The sequence below is a fragment of the Drosophila mojavensis genome, unplaced genomic scaffold, assembly GCF_018153725.1.
Source record: "Drosophila mojavensis isolate 15081-1352.22 unplaced genomic scaffold, ASM1815372v1 contig_28, whole genome shotgun sequence".
Lineage (NCBI taxonomy): Eukaryota > Metazoa > Arthropoda > Insecta > Diptera > Drosophilidae > Drosophila > Drosophila mojavensis.
In genome coordinates, this window is record NW_025318825.1 from 38,675 (window position 1) to 56,251 (window position 17,577).

Sequence of the window (17,577 nt, forward strand, 5' to 3'; positions counted from 1 at the left end):
AAGATGCTGCTGCAATATTTGAGCAAAATGTCATTGACGCTGCTATGCATGCAGCTAATATGATTCCCAATACTAGGCATGACCGTGGGCACATTAGCAACAACGGCACCAAATTAAGCTATTATGTCCTAGTTATGATTAAGGGAAGGAAACTTATAAAAAGATACCTGAAAAATCATCGGATCGGGCTGCTAAACTGGTGCTCAACAGATTGACCAGAGCAATCAAAATTGCCATTAAGGAAGCTAAAAACAGAAATATAGATAGGTTAATCAATCATATTGATCCTAACGATAGATATTGCATGAAGAAGTTATGGCGAGTCACAAATTTGGTAAAAAAGCAACCGATTACTGACTTACCGCTTAAAAGATTTGTTGATGTAGATCACACAGCTGTGAACGAAAGACATGCCATTTGGTGTAAAACCTCTGAGGAGAAAGCAGAATCTTTTGCTCTTCATCTTGAAGGACGGTTCCGGCCTAACATAACCTGCAGTCAAGAGGATAAAGAGGACATTGAATCTCAATGCTTGCCAGATTTAGACAGTGGTAGCTTGCCTCCTGTGCAATTTCGACCTATACTTGTTCAGGAAGTTATGACCATAATCAATGATCTTCAAATTAAGAAGTCTCCTGGGTTAGACTTCATTGATAACTGGACACTCAAAGCACTTCCTCTAAAGGCACTGCTGTATTTAACTCTTATATTCAACAGTGCGCTCAGATTTGGACACTTTCCCAGCCGATGGAAATGCGCAAGAGTCAGAATGATAGTTAAACCTGGTAAGCCAGCCCATGAGCTGACTTCCTACAGGCCAATCAGCTTACTCTCAGGGCTATCCAAAATCCTTGAGAAGTTAATTATTGTTGAGGAACCATTTGTCATTTTTTTGCACATTTATCATTTTTTAGCATATTTGTCATTTTTTAGTATAATTTGTAGCTTTCATTATTATCGGCGAATGAAGAGCCGCATCGAGATCAATTATCGGTTAAGTCGATAAACTTATGTTAGTATTCAGTAAGCAAACGAACGGACAAGTTGAGCGTACCAGCAATTGGCTGTTATAGTTCATATAAAATAAAGAAATGTTTAATTATTCATCATAAATTTGGTCCTTCGAGCCGGAGCCGTTGGGCATTGCTACTGAATGTTCACTTGGAGTTGTTGGAAACAGCACGCACTATTGGAAAAGTGACGTGTTTTGTCTTGTATTGTATTTGCTGCTGGAGACGCAGCATTTGCAAATTCTTGAAATTACGTATCGATATTTGGCATCATACGTAATAAACAGCACGCACTATTGGAAAAGTGACGTGTTTTGTCTTGTCGTGTTTTTGCTGCTGGAGACGCAGCAATTGCAAATTCTTGGAATTACGTATCGATATTTGGCATCATACGTAATACGCAGTACGCACTATTGGAAAAGTGCGGTGATTTGTCGTAATGGTTTGTTTGGCTGCTAGAGACGCAGCAATTTCATCACATTAATTTAATACCTGGCTATTTTGGACAACTTGGATTGACTGCTGGCAAGCTACAATGGAAAATCTACGTACATTACTGGGAGCCAGAGGTAGATTGAAGGCAACAATTACTCGTATTTCTGGATATGCGGAGCATCCACCTGAGGGCTGCACCTTCTACGATATTGATACAAAATTGGACACGCTGGTTCAAGCTTGGAAGCAGTTTCTCAACCTTGGTGACGAACTTTATAAATATGAAGATGTGCAGGGATACGTGGATCCAGCACGTGACAACAATGTATATGAGGAGCGCTTTGAACGAGCTTGTGCTCTTCTTAAGACACTGCACGCTGAGTACAAACCTCACAAACTGGAAGAAGCCAATACCACATCTAATGTACATGGGGAAGTAGATAATTCGCCCATCCAAGGCATTTTACAACAAATACAGCAACAGTCTCATATACAAATACAACAATTACAGCAACAGTCTCAGATGCAAATGCAACAAATGCAGCAGATGCAAATGGAGACTATGGAGGCCTTAATGCAACGACTGCTACCACGGCAGGTGGATAACGAGTCACCGTCAGGCTCACAGCAAGGCGCAGGACCATCAGTGAAGGATTGGGAACTGCCACGGATTCATATCACACCATTTGATGGAGATTATAAGGAATGGCACGCATTTAAGGGTCTATTCGACAGTGCCGTTCACAGCAAGACAACGTTGACGAATATCCAGAAGTATCATCACTTAAAATCTTGTTTAAAAGGAGAAGCTGCGAAACTTATTCAGCATCTGCCCTTAGCCGATGCCAACTATGAAATAGCTTGGAATTCATTAGTTGATCGGTACGAGAAGCCTCGCTATTTGGTAAACGTGTTGCTGGATACATTTACTGGACTGCCCAAGGTTGCGGATCAAAACCCAGCATCGCTTCGATCGCTAACAAACGAAGCTGGTACCGTAATTCGGGCATTAGACGCCTCTGGACAAACGGATCGGGATTGTTGGCTGATTTACTTGCTCATGGCAAAGGTTGATGACATCACACGTCGTGAATGGTATGACAAGAGTCAAGATATAGCAAATCCTACGATAACGCAGTTGCTCAAGTTCCTGGATGCACGTTGTGATCGACTGGAGCTCAGTCAATCTGCAACTACGACAAGCAGCAAGCCTAGACAGGACAGAGGTACCAGGAACGCACATGCGCTACTAGCCACTTCAGAGCGCTGTGCAAAGTGCAACAAGGAACACGCATTGATGGCATGTACACAATTTTTGGATTTATCTATTCAGCAGCGATATGCCTTTGCAAAGTCCAAACACATGTGCTTTAATTGTTTGAGACTTGGCCATGGAGTGAGCGCTTGCACATCGAAGTCATCTTGTAAGCATTGCAAGCGCCGACATCACTCACTCTTGCACTTCGACCAACGTAACACTAAGGACAAAGATGACCCACAGCAACATCAGCAGGATGATTCAAATGAGGCACCAGGTGCTAGCACAGTAGTAGCACTGACGAACGCCGTTAATACTTCAAAAGGTGGCAAGGGTGCAAATATGAGAAGTACACTGCCAACGGCGCAGGTGTATGTGCGCAATTCTCGAGGACAAGACGTTGTTTGCCGCATATTGTTGGACTGCGGCTCGGAGTTGTCCTACGTTTCGGAACGGTGTATCCAGACATTGGGTCTGGCCCGTTCACACTCTCGCATCTCTATATCTGGAATATCATCAATCAAGGCAGAAACAACAAGAGGCCTCTGTTCACTACACATCAAGTCGCGAGTGTCAGATGCATCTCTTGTGGTCAAGGCACACGTGCTTGGAAACATTACTTCGACACTGATGAGAGAAACTATAAATGCAGCAGACCTCTCTATGTTTAGCGGCCACACCCTGGCAGACGCCGCATTTAATACCAACGCTTCAATCGACATTTTGCTTGGCAACGATCACATTTGGACGGTTCTTACTGGAGATAAGTTGTGTAATCTCCAGGGGAACACAATTGCTATTGATTCAATATTTGGATGGATCATCACATCAGTGGCAGGAGCGTGTACAACCACAACTACGTCACTCCTAGCTACCATGGACATCAACACATTGTTGCAACGGTTTTGGGAACTGGAAGAACTTCCATCGTTCACGTCTGCCAATAAAGAAGATGAGTTAGTGGAGACTCATTTCGTCCAAACACACTCCCGTAATGCCGAAGGGAGATACATCGTCGAGCTACCATTCAAGCAAGGGAACCCAGAGTTTGCAGACACCTATCATGGAGCCAAGTCTCGCTTCTTGGCAGTTGAGCGTCGTTTAATGAGGGATGCAGCTTTACGATCGAAGTATGTGCAATTCATGAGGGAGTACATACAACTGGATCACATGAAGGAGGTGGATGCAGAAGAAGACGCCACTTCGAAGAAGGTTTTCTACATGCCGCACCATCCAGTGCTAGGTGCAAAGCTGCGTGTGGTATTTGATGGCTCATTTCAAGACCAAGATGGTCGGTCTCTAAACGATGCGCTTCATATTGGTCCATGTATACAACGCAATCTCTTCAACGTATGCATGAGGTTTCGAATGCACAAGTTTGTATTTTCGGCTGATATTGTGAAGATGTTTAGACAAATTTTGGTTGCACCTAAACATCAGGACTTTCAACGAATATTATGGAGAGACCACCCATCAGCACCATTGAAACACTTCAAACTCTGCACAGTTACATACGGGACTGCATCTGCGCCATTCCTCGCAGTCCGGGTGTTAGAACAACTTGCCAAGGACCACGAGCATGAGTTTCCTAGAGCAGCTAAGATATTACTTGAGGATTTCTATGTGGACGATGTATTAACAGGAGCCATGACAGAGGAAGAACTTATAAACATTCAAACTGAGCTGGTTGCACTCATGTCACGTGCGCAACTGGAATTGGGAAAATGGATCTCAAATAGCACACGACTATGCACCGCGCAAGGTGATAGAGTCAGCATGTCAACAGCAACATCAAAGGTATTAGGACTACATTGGGATCCTGGAGAAGACAACCTTGCATACAACATTGTATTATCGGAGACTGCAAGCTGTACAAAGCGACAAGTGCTATCCGATGTAGCACACATTTTTGATCCTCTGGGCATTTTGGCACCAGTGGTAATCCAATTCAAGATTCTACTGCAAGAACTTTGGTTGCTTGATTTGGATTGGGACTCTGAACTTCCGATGAAACAGGCGCACTCTTGGCAGATGTATCGCAAGGACATTTCGTCGCTACAACAGCATTGCAGCAACGACCAAAATGGTCTACCAAGATGCCTGACATTGTACTCATCAAGGATTCGCATACGCCTCCAGCAACATGGAACTTAGGACGCGTAATCGAAGTGTACCCAGGAGAGGATGGATTAGTACGGGCAGTTAAACTCAAGGTCGTTTCTGGAGAGATTATACGACCCATCACGAAGATAGCAGCTCTACCACATTCTGAAACGGAGTTTCAGGGGGGGCCGGGATGTTGAGAAACCATTTGTCATTTTTTTGCACATTTATCATTTTTTAGCATATTTGTCATTTTTTAGTATAATTTGTAGCTTTCATTATTATCGGCGAATGAAGAGCCGCATCGAGATCAATTATCGGTTAAGTCGATAAACTTATGTTAGTATTCAGTAAGCAAACGAACGGACAAGTTGAGCGTACCAGCAATTGGCTGTTATAGTTCATATAAAATAAAGAAATGTTTAATTATTCATCAATTATGAATAGGCTATTTGAGGTGGAGGCGTTTTGTAAGGCAATGCCTGATCACCAATTTGGCTTTCGTAGTCGGCATTCCACAGAACAGCAACTTGGTCGTGTCACTCAATTCATTATGGAAGCTTTTGAAGATAATTATTTCTGCTCAGCCGTCTATCTGGACATTTCTGAAGCTTTTGATCGTGTCTGGCACCCAGGGCTTCTATACAAGCTAAAGAAGTTACTACCAAATGTACTATTTAACATCCTACATAGTTATCTCAAAAATCGTACATTTATAGTGGAGTGTTTCGATGGCACACGATCAAGTGTTAAACAAATCGCTGCTGGTGTTCCACAAGGAGGCGTTTTGAGCCCAATTCTGTATAATTTCTACACTGCGGACATGCCACTACCAGCCATATCCAGCGTTCGACGTCCAACTGCACGCATGATGCTAGGAACATATGCTGATGACACTGCAATTCTCTCGAGCAATATTAGTTTGACACATGCTGTACAACACCTTAATCATTATCTCAACACATTTCACGAATGGACCAAAAAATGGTGTATCAAACTCAACTATTCCAAAACAGTTCATGTGATACATTCAATTCGACAAGTACAATATGATCATCAAAGTGTTGTCACAATTGCGGGTAATAATATTGACAACAAAACTAGCCATAGATATTTGGGCATACAGCTGGATAACAAACTGTTGTTAAAAACTCATATTAATAATATAATTGGCAAGCTTAGAACGAGAACTAAAGAGTTAAAGTGGATAATTGGAGCTAGAAGTAAGCTGCCACTAAAACTTAAAATATTACTATATAAGCTGCTTATTGCGCCGATTTGGCAATATGCTCTTCCTATATGGGGCGCGCTGATATGCGAGACCAGATTTAATAAGCTGCAAGTAGCACAAAATAAAATACTTAGAGAAATAACAGGTGCACCGTGGTATGTCAGTAATAACACACTTCATATAGATCTGCAAGTAGACACTGTTGAAAGCATCTATAATAAACTGTGTTATAAATATGTGAGCCGGCTTCTTGCTCATCCCAATCCTGAGGCAAGACGAATTGGTAACTACCCGTGCATTCCGCAACGGCTGAAGTGGAAGCGTTACTCCGTGATGCTCAACAATCACTTGCAATCAAACATATTTAAGCGGAAATGGGAACTATTACAGGCCAAGCAGAGACGGGCACATGGTTGCATATATGTTGCTACTATCCCTTCTAAAAATGCAGTTTCTACTTTTAATCATCCTGTTAACTTAAATCGGAACTTCAACTCATATCAGAATATCAGTTTTAGGCGGGACGATAGTTTCAGGCAAGATACTGGCTCCAGTCAAAATAATGGTTTCAATCAGGTCGATGGCTCCAGACAAAATTCCATTCCCAGTCGAAATATTGGCTCTAGTCGAGATGTCAATCTTATTCAAATCGACGGTTCCAGACAGGATCCTGGCTCCAGTTAAAATACTGGTTCTTCCATACAGAATCCCAAACAGGATGCCAGTCCCGGAAGAGATGACGTTTCCTGGCCGGATGCAATTGTTAATCAAGATATCTATACATTCACTAAAACATAATTAATCAAACTACTTTTGTATTTCACTTCACATTTAATGTAACACTCACATTTGAGATCTACACACAGTAGGCGTCAACAAATTCACACAAAATTAATCAAACTACTTTTGTATTTCACTTCACATTTAATGTAACACTCACATTTGAGATCTACACACAGTAGGCGTCAACAAATTCACACAAAATTAATCAAACTACTTTTGTATGTCACTTCACATTTAATGTAACACTCACATTTGAGACCTACACACAGTAGGCGTCAACAAATTTACTATATTATACAGTAGTATAGCAGTAAATAAATAAATATAGTCAGTCAGTCTACGGCACAGCCTCGAGCAGACGTGACTATTCAACAAAAAAAAAAAAAAAAAAAAATGATGCCAATTCTGGTGCTAGTGCTAATGCTAGTGCTGGTGCCATTTCCATTGCCAGTGCCACTTCCAGTTCCAGTGCCAGTGCCAGTGCCAAAGATGATGCTGGAAATAAGAGCAAGAGTCCAATTAGAATGGCAACTGCAATTGCAGTTGCTGATTCTGCAACAGATGCCATCAATTCCACTCAGCTGTACTCCTCCTCCTTGGATGTTGTCACTCATCATGCCAGATTGCCGGTGTTTCGGCGACTGGCTGTCACCGCCTTTGATGCTCGTCCCCCTCCACCGGATGAGCTGCCATCTGATGAATAGCCTGTTCAAAAATTGGACAAAAAACACTTGTTTATATTCAACACACATACACTCACTAACAATATTAATATTAGTATTATTAGTCTTTATTAGTAATATTTAGTATTTTTATTATTTAATTGTTAATCTCTATCTATCTAGTTTTAATAATGTTATTCAAATTCACTTAGCTTGTAATCACACAATTTCTCATACAACGCCATTTCAATATCGATAAGTTTCACCCACTCACTCACTCACACACATACACACACATACTTAGTTCTTAGCAGTTTGCATCCATGTTAAGATTCGAATAAGATGTGGCAGCCCTGCGTGGCTGTTTAACATCACAGCAAGCCAATTGAGCTCAATTATGCAAAAGAATCGATAATTGATAATCGATAGCATAGTTGAGCGCCAATTTATTCCAAATTCAAATACTCGGTATATATTAGGGATACACATTGCTGATGCAAATTGACTGTTGCAGCGTCAGTCCTTTTTTCAGCCATCTGCCGGCTGTTGCATCATCTAACTCACTCTCTCTTTTCCATAGAGGGAGCTTGTTATTTGATGCAACTGGAAGCTGGAATTGGCTGAATTTAGGGAATGATAGTTCTTTGAAAGTTCTATGGTGGAGGCGCTGGGCAGTCTTGCTCCGAGAATAGTCTGCAGATGAGCGGCTTGAAGGCGACACGCGACACGCGATCCGCGATCCGATCAGTGGCGGCCGACGGCAGACGCCCACCTCTGGATGTCCAAGAATCTAGATTGGCTAGACAGAGAGTAGACAGTAGACAAAATAGCAATCAATAAAATAATCAAAATTAACAAAAATACGAGTGTGTTTTTTCTAATTTGTGAATATTGTTTCGAATTACTGTGGACTACTGAATAGTGAATAGTGACTGAGATAGAGACTCCATAAATTCTAAACAACTAGTGGTGTGTGCACTAGTGTGTGCGTTTCCCAATTGAGGATCTAGTGCCGACAGAGTGTGTGCTGCTACCATCTGAAAACTGGCCATTGCCGCCATGTACAACATGCTCTCGGGCAGTCTCGGCGACGATGCCGAGACTAGTGGCGATGAGTTTCTGTTGGATGTGGATGATGATGACCATGTGGACGACGATGGAGGAGAGGACGACGATGTCGATATTGACGACTCACTGGATGAGTGCCTGCTGGCTGCTGGAATTGGCTCTCTTGATGCAGATGAGCCAAATCAGGTTGGTGGTAATGGTGCTAATGGTGGAGAGGTCAAAGATAGTGAGAGTGCTGCTGTTGTGCTGACGCGTGCCATGAGCGCCATGTTGGCACAGGAGCGCCAGATGAAGCTGCACAAAGAGCTGCAGCTGCAATTTAATTCAAATTCTAATTCAAATATAAATTCCAATTCCAATTTGAGTCCCATTTCAAACTCAAATTCAGATTCTAAATCGAATTCCAATTCAAATTCAATTAAAAGGCCGGCAAATAAGGGCAATAGCCCAAAATCCAAGTCAAACAAGAAAATGGCGCCGAAAAAGGACGCCAACTTCAATAGGAGAAACTTTCAGTTGCGATCGGAGGCTGATTGCTCTACAAATAGAAACATCTTCACCAACTATGATGATGATGATGATGATGATGATGCTGATGATATTGACGACGATGATCTTTTGAAAGCTCTTCAGAGTTGTGAGCAATTGCCAGATGGCTGTGGCGGCAGTCCTACGCCATCTAGCAGAAATATGGCTACTAAAGCTTTAGCCAAGACTCCCACTAAATCTAAATCGAACATATCGGCAAATGCCAATGTCAATTCTTCAGATGCAGCTGCAGCTGATGAGATAAGTAATCGTCAATTTATTTCTGGTTCCGATGAGTTCAACAAATCGGACGTAAATGAAATGCTAAACCATCTGTTTAGCGGGTGTGAGGCAAATAAATCTATTCAGCCACCACCACCATTGTCTGCATCGGCAATGGAGACATGCCGCCGAATGGCAACGAGTTGTGCGCCAGCCAATCGAAAGCTGTCGGCATTAATGTTTCAAAAGAAATTGGTTGCTGCATCCGATGATGATATCGATGCAATTGAGATTGCCGATTTAGATGATGCACCAACCACGTCGAAAAAGGCAGCCGCTACTGCGGCCGCTCGCAAATTAGCAGCCAAAGCTGCAAATGGCAAATCTTTAGCTGGCCATCGATCAACAGATGGCGCTAATATTAATAATAAAAATTCAAATCAAAATCAAATGAATAACATTGAGATGGTTACTGATGATGACGATGTTGCTGTTGAAAATGACGCTGATGACGTCAATGTCAACGAAAATGCAACTACAAATGCAAATGCAAATGCAAATGCAAATGGCAATTTGGATGGGCGAAAGATTCGGCCCACACCATTATATTTGCCATTTGTGCCAAACATAATGCCTGTTCTGGAGGGCATAAATAGGGCAATTGGTGCCAGCAATTATTACACCAAGCCGACAGCTGGCCAAGGTTTGCGTATTCAATGCGCAAACATTGCTGCCTACCGCAAACTGGTGCATCACTTCACCCAAGAGAACATCGTTTGTCACACATACCAATTGGCATCGGAACGGGGATTTCGTTTTCTAATACGCTACCTACATAGATCGACGCCAACTGACTGGATACGGCAACAGCTTATGGAACTTGGCTATCAAGTGCGTTTCGTAAGCGTCATCAAGAAGCGATTCACTCGCGAACCTATGGACCTCTTCGAGGTGGAAGTGGTGGCCGAGCCGAATAGCGCAAATGTGCTAAACATTGTGTGCTTGGGCGGCCAGAGGGTGAAATGCGAGAGGACATTGCGCAATATTGATGCTGTGCAATGCCATCGTTGCCAACAATTCGGACACACAAAGAATTATTGTCGCCGTCCGTTTGTTTGTGTGAAATGCAGTGGCAGCCATCCATCCACGGGCTGTGAGCGAACTAAGGGCGATGACAGCCAGCCAGCTAAATGTGCCAACTGTAATGGCGATCATGCCGCTAGCTATCGCGGCTGTAAGGCATACAAGGAGGCATGCAAACTAAAACAACTGAATCAGCAAGGCTTCCAGCAAGCCACCAAATTGGTTGCCGAACTGGCACGAAAATCCAACTTGAACTTGAATTCAAATTCAAATCTTCATTTGAATGGCAAAAGCAGCAGCAGTAGTAATAATAATAATGCTTCGACAGTGGCAATTATAAAACGCCATTTAAATCAATTAAATTCTCTTAAAAAACAGCAGCAGCAGCAGCAGCGTCCACTACAGCAGCAGCAGCGTCCACTACAGCAGCAGCAGCGTCCACTACAGCAGCAGCAGCGTCCACTACAGCAGCAGCAGCGTCCACTACAGCAGCAGCAGCAGCAGCAGCGTCCAGTACAGCAGCAGCAGCAGCAGCAGCAGCGTCCACTACATCAGCAGCAGCTAAATCAAATCAAGGCCAAAAAGCAGCCCAAACTACAACAGCAGCCCAAGCAGCAGCAGCAGCAACTAAATCAACAAAATCAGCAACTCAAACAGCAGCTCAAGCAACAGCTTCAGCAACAGCTCCAGCAGCAGCTCCAGCAGCAGCAGCAGCAGCAGCAGTTGTCTAAGCGGCGACAGCATTCATCAAATGGCAAAGGTTTAGTTGGCAGCTATGCAGATGTACTAAAATTTGGCCAAATTCAAATTCATAAACAGAATCCTCAACAACAACAACAACAACGACAGCTTCAACCTCAAGGTAATCTACAGCTGCAACTACTTAAACATCAACAGATGCAACAACAAGAGATGCAACTACAGATGCAACATCAACAACGCCACTTGTATCATCAGTATCAAGGTGCTGATACTGCATTGAGCAATCCTACTGGTGGTGTCAACAATTTGAACAATATTGAAAATAAACTGGATCAGCTAATTAACCTCATGCTGCTTGAGCAAAAGCAAAAGCATAAGTACTCTAAGGTAAATTCAAATCCTGTCACTAACAATAACAATAACAATAACAATGCCATTGCAATAAAACTGGATAGACTAATTGAAATGATGTCTACATTTACTAATTGCCTGATTGCTGCTAGGCAAAATTCCACCAATGAAGCTACAAAATGATTTCCTCTTCATATCATATCAATCATATCACTCCCAATTTAATTCAAACAATTTGGAGTAGATATTCAGCTAATATTAATACTCACCCAGCAATCCATACATCAAGCGCTCTCATTATGGGGATGATGATGAGAAGTAGGCAGCGGCGGCAGCGGCGGCGGATGTGGTTGTGGATGATGATGAAAATATATAAATGTTCATTAGCTTTCATTGATAAAAAGTTTCGTTGGTTTGCATACATCAATGAAATACGTACTGAGAGATCACGTTGCTCGACGATTGTATTTGTTTTGATTGCTCTTGCCATTGTTGTTATTGTTTGTGTCCAGTGTGGTAGTGCTACTGGGCTGCAAAATACAAATGGGAAGCAACATCAATGCCTTGACTCCATTCTGATGTATGTGATCAAGAAGTGGTATACTACTATTACCAAATTAATTATACTCGCTTTGCACCGCCTGCAACGTGTCAAAGATGATGACCGGCAGGCTGCCTTGTTGTGTGCAAGCAATCGATTCTTCGCTGTGATGATTATGATGATGAGGATGGTCGTCTTTCCGGGCATCTGGGTATGCAGCTCATGTATGAATGTGGGCTGCATTCGTCGATTGCAATATCCTCCAACAGCTTTCACTGGAACTAATCATAACAATTGGTTATCACTCTTTGCTAATTGTAATTGTAATTTTAATCAATTCATATCTAGATATACTCACCATATTAAACAGATCAAACTGATGTCGGCCAGGCTCATATGCTTGCCTGCCATTATTGCCATTGTGTCCGCTATTGTGCTCGTGCCAGAGCCAACGATGATGTTCCCAATGCCAGATGCCAGTGTCAATTGCTGTCCCAATTCCAATGTCGTCGCCAGTGTTGATCCAGACTCGATTGCAGATGAATCAAATGTCTCCAATGCTGTGTCCCACACTGCTAACAATTTGTGTGCTGGTGGTGCCATTTTGATTGACGGTGTCAACGCCATTGCCAACACCGCTGATGCCAACGATGACAACGATGATGACAACATCAACAACAATGACGACGACAATGATGTCCATGCAGTTGCTTATGCGGCTGCAGCCATTGCATGTGCTGGCCGATTGGGTGCCAGTGCTGATGGCATTGCTGGTGCCACTGTCAGCTTTAGTGCCAGTCAATATACTGGCATTGGTGCGAGACCATCTGATGTCCATGCCGATGCCGATGCCGATTCTGATGATGATGCCAATTCTGGTGCTAGTGCTAATGCTAGTGCTGGTGCCATTTCCATTGCCAGTGCCACTTCCAGTTCCAGTGCCAGTGCCAGTGCCAAAGATGATGCTGGAAATAAGAGCAAGAGTCCAATTAGAATGGCAACTGCAATTGCAGTTGCTGATTCTGCAACAGATGCCATCAATTCCACTCAGCTGTACTCCTCCTCCTTGGATGTTGTCACTCATCATGCCAGATTGCCGGTGTTTCGGCGACTGGCTGTCACCGCCTTTGATGCTCGTCCCCCTCCACCGGATGAGCTGCCATCTGATGAATAGCCTGTTCAAAAATTGGACAAAAAAAACTTGTTGTTCGAATAAGATGTGGCAGCCCTGCGTGGCTGTTTAACATCACAGCAAGCCAATTGAGCTCAATTATGCAAAAGAATCGATAATTGATAATCGATAGCATAGTTGAGCGCCAATTTATTCCAAATTCAAATACTCGGTATATATTAGGGATACACATTGCTGATGCAAATTGACTGTTGCAGCGTCAGTCCTTTTTTCAGCCATCTGCCGGCTGTTGCATCATCTAACTCACTCTCTCTTTTCCATAGAGGGAGCTTGTTATTTGATGCAACTGGAAGCTGGAATTGGCTGAATTTAGGGAATGATAGTTCTTTGAAAGTTCTATGGTGGAGGCGCTGGGCAGTCTTGCTCCGAGAATAGTCTGCAGATGAGCGGCTTGAAGGCGACACGCGACACGCGATCCGCGATCCGATCAGTGGCGGCCGACGGCAGACGCCCACCTCTGGATGTCCAAGAATCTAGATTGGCTAGACAGAGAGTAGACAGTAATGCTCTGCAACAGGCTGTCGAATCGCATACGCAAAGAGCTCATATATGCTAGGCAGAAGTATGAGGAAGAGCTATTTAGATCTATCGATCCAACTGATAGATATAGTATGCAGAAGCTCTGGCGACTGACCAACGAGATCAAGCGACAGCCTGCTCCAAATCTACCGCTGTTGAAGTCCTCTAGTGACAATGGCTCCAATGCTCAAAATGTCTGGTGCAAGACAACTGCCGAGAAGGCCGAAACATTTGCTGCAAGTCTCGAGCAGCGTTTTCAACCAATCGTGACTACGCCACCCAGTGTTCTGGCTGAAATCGAGGCTCAAGTTAGCCAGCCATCTTTGACTGCTTCAGTCTCATTTCGGCCAGTCACTGCGGCTGAAGTCATCAGTCACATCAGCACGCTAGAGAACAAAAAAGCTGCTGGATTGGATCAAATTGATAATCACACTATTAAAGCGCTGCCATTGAAGGCCGTGTTGTATCTTGTGCTCATTTGCAACAACTCACTACGACTGAGTCATTTCCCCTCGAGCTGGAAGCTAGCTGTGGTGAAGATGGTGCATAAGCCTGGCAAGCCTACGCACCATGTTGCATCATACAGGCCAATAAGTCTGCTGTCTGGCCTCTCTAAGATACTTGAGTATCTGATTTTGAGCCGTATGCTGGAGCAAGATACTCTTGTAAATGCGATTCCAAATCATCAATTTGGATTCCGCAAGGCGCATTCAGCTGAGCAGCAATTGGGTCGCGTTACTCAATTTATTATTAAAGCGTTTGATGACCGCAAATACTGCTCTGCTGTCTATATGGATATCAAGGAAGCCTTTGATCGAGTGTGGCATACAGGCTTGAAATATAAGCTCAAGATGCTATTGCCGGATGCTCTCTACCGCATCCTCTGCTGCTATTTAGTTGATCGGACGTTTATTGTTGAGTGTCACGGTGGCTGTCGCTCAGGTATTAAGCAAATTCACGCTGGTGTGCCTCAAGGTAGCTTGCTCGGGCCTATCTTGTATAATATATACACCAGCGACATACCAAGGCCAACTCGCCTACGTGGGATATTGATTGCCACTTATGCTGACGACGTCATCGTTCTTTCGGCTGACTCTCGACAAGCAGTCGCGCTCAGTCAGCAGCAGGCGTATATGGATAGTTTGGCTGAATGGGCGAGCAAGTGGTGCATTACAATTAATGCAAACAAGACTATGCATATCATGCATACGCTTCGAGTTATAGCGCCATATCAGGCTATTCGCATTGGCAACGAAACTATCGAAAATGGCACTTCTCATTCATATTTGGGTGTTACTCTAGATACGAAACTGCGCTTCTCACAACATGTCACTACGGTCGTTACTAGGGTTAGGGCTAGGCTTAAAAAGATAGATTGGCTCATTAACAAAGACAGCAAATTGACTCTAAGAACTAAAGTCATTATTTACAAGCAGCTAGTTGCCCCATTATGGCAATACTCGCTACCTGTATGGGGCGCTCTGCTATCTGAGACCCAATTCAACCGCATTAGAGTTGTTCACAATAAAGCTCTGAGAGCCATTTCTGGTGCTCAGTACTTTATTTCGAACACTCGCATCAGAGCTGATTTGGAAGTTTTATCTGCGGATGATATAATCTCTGCGCCAAATACTATGATCGACTCCGTGTCCATCCCAACAACTTGGCCAAAAACATTGTCTACGACCCGTTCATCCCACAGCGGATAACATTGGCAAGATACGCGAGTCTCGCAAACATGCATTTGGCCAATGACATAGCTTTGCGCACTCAGCGACAACTGCAAAGAGAAGCTGACGAAATAGCTGAAAGCAGAGAGAGATACCTTCGCCGACGGGAGGCTCAGCAACACAACGAAGCTGCACAAGCAGCAGCCCACCAGCCGCAACGACTACCTGTCTTCGAGGGTATTGCGCCAATGCCGCGGCCACTACCACCACCATCACCACTTGCTGCCTATAGGGTGCTATTTAGATCACATAGGGATCAGAGTTAAGTAATTACACTATTTAAACACTCAGTTACAATTACAAAATTTTATTTTCGGCACATATATATATATATGTGCAGCGAACATATCTGACGGCACTTGCGCCTAAGATGCACATTTTGAATTAACTAAAAACTAACTTAAATATCCGCCCTATTGGCTGTGCAGCCCACTTGGCTAAATCTCCTTGCCGCAGTTGATGTGCTCTGCAAAGAAAAAATCAACATTAATAATCTTTTAATGTTTTTATTAACTTCTGCAAAATTAACTTACCTGCTAGTCAGCTTGCAATTAATGCAGTTCTGCTATCTCGGTTTTGCGCCCCTCTGCACTTTATATGGCAGCAGCTGTATACATAAAAAGATAATAATTAATTAGTATTAATTATTAATATCATTAACTTCACTTTTATAATCCATAATTGTTAACTTTTATTCACTTTTGCAAAACTCACTTACCTGCTAGTCAGCTTGCAGTTAATGCAATTTCGCTATCTTCAATATCTGCGCTCCTCTGCATTTCGTATAATAGCAGCTATATATATGAAAAGACAGTAATTAATTAATATTAATTATTAATATCATTAATTTCACTTATTTATCTATTAATTTTTACACTTACCAATTGGCAGCATAAAATTTGCATGTAATGCAATTCCCAATCAGCTGTTTTTTGTTTTTGTTTTGATTATGCACTCCGATAGGCACAATGCCAGGGGTGCATCGTCACTTACTCAGTTACTCTTGCGATATATCGAATGAATATTAATGAAATCAAAACTGCCAAAATGAATTGTTAAACTATTTTTATTTAATTATCTATATTAATTATCATAAACATTTTGTAATTTAAGTTAAATTTAGCTTAAGCCCATGTTGGAGAAAATGACCAGACTTTGTCTCGACTTTTCTCTATTATTCCAATTGGCCACTTTGGGCTATTTTCTCTGTGCATCTTGTAGATGCTTTTTTAATGAAAAAACTGAATTATATTAATTAATGCCATCTATTACTATTGTTAAACTTATATATTACTTATCTATTTAGTCGTTTATTAGTTACTCAAGCACTTTATTGTTATTTTGAATTATCTTTAATTTGCTCTTTTTATTAGTATTTTGTAACATTAAGCTGCACTGTTATTTTTATGCACTTATGGCCATTTAAATTTAATCATTTAATGAAAAGTTTCGACAAATATAGTCCTTTTTAGATTTTAATTATATCTTAGGCGCTATTTATATTTATAAAAAAATGCTATTGTGAAGTATTAAATAAATAAAGAGTATCCCCGTACTCTTCCCCTCATCATGCAGCTGCAGGTCAGCTGTTCATGTACGAGAATGGGAAGAGGCGGAGATCACTAATGTGTGTTCTTTGTAGACATACGAACAGAAAAAAGCCCCGACCACATCTAAGAAAGCTGCCGCCATGGCAGCTGCGCGCAAATTGGTTGCTGCAAATCCTAACAAAGCTGCAACTGATCAGCGGCCAACAGATGGAGCCAATAATACAAACATCAACAGCAAGAGCAACAACAAGTGTCAATTGTCAATTGATGATGATGATGTTGATGCAAATGCTGTTAATGATATTGAAATGGATGAAGATCTCAATGACGATGACGATGACGATGAGGTGGATGAGGATGAGGTCATCGATGACAATGACAATGCCAATACGAATGCCAATGGCAATGTGAATGTGAATGGTGGTCGCAAGAATCGGCCAACACCATTGTACTTGCCGTTTGTGCCAGACATAATGCCAGTACTGGAGGGGATTAAGAAGGCGATCGGTACGGCAAATTTCTACACCAAACCGACAGCTGGGCAAGGTCTGCGCATTCAATGCGCCAATATTGCGGCATATCGCAAACTTGTGCATCACTTCGCTCAGG

At 42.6% G+C, this 17,577-nt stretch overlaps 2 protein-coding genes across 2 annotated transcripts; one reads left to right on the forward strand and one right to left on the reverse strand.

Annotated features, from left to right (window-relative positions):
* The first annotated feature begins 1,545 nt into the window (after positions 1-1,545).
* LOC122757093 lies at positions 1,546-7,524 on the forward strand. The gene is made up of 2 exons (XM_044008448.1): positions 1,546-4,811; positions 7,272-7,524. Exons 1-2 carry the CDS (start codon positions 1,546-1,548, stop codon positions 7,522-7,524), a joined length of 3,519 nt encoding a protein of 1,172 aa, XP_043864383.1.
* A 3,382-nt stretch (positions 7,525-10,906) lies between these two features.
* On the reverse strand, positions 10,907-12,614 carry LOC116804731. Its single transcript, XM_032733403.2, has 2 exons — positions 12,336-12,614; positions 10,907-12,258 (listed from the first exon to the last, which is right to left on the reverse strand). Exons 1-2 carry the CDS (start codon positions 12,602-12,604, stop codon positions 12,198-12,200), a joined length of 330 nt encoding a protein of 109 aa, XP_032589294.2. The 5' UTR covers positions 12,605-12,614; the 3' UTR covers positions 10,907-12,197.
* Between the last annotated feature and the right edge of the window lie 4,963 nt (positions 12,615-17,577).

Bases quoted from the DNA above. Each gene is read 5' to 3' on its own strand.
- LOC122757093 (XM_044008448.1), top strand. From the start codon at position 1,546: ATGGAAAATCTACGTACATTACTGGGAGCCAGAGGTAGATTGAAGGCA. The intron at 4,812-7,271 runs GTACTCATCAAG...TTCCATTGCCAG, and splicing joins CTACCAAGATGCCTGACATT to TGCCACTTCCAGTTCCAGTG.
- LOC116804731 (XM_032733403.2), bottom strand. From the start codon at position 12,604: ATGGCGTTGACACCGTCAATCAAAATGGCACCACCAGCACACAAATTG. The intron at 12,259-12,335 runs GTGAGTATATCT...TGTTATGATTAG, and splicing joins AGTTTGATCTGTTTAATATG to TTCCAGTGAAAGCTGTTGGA.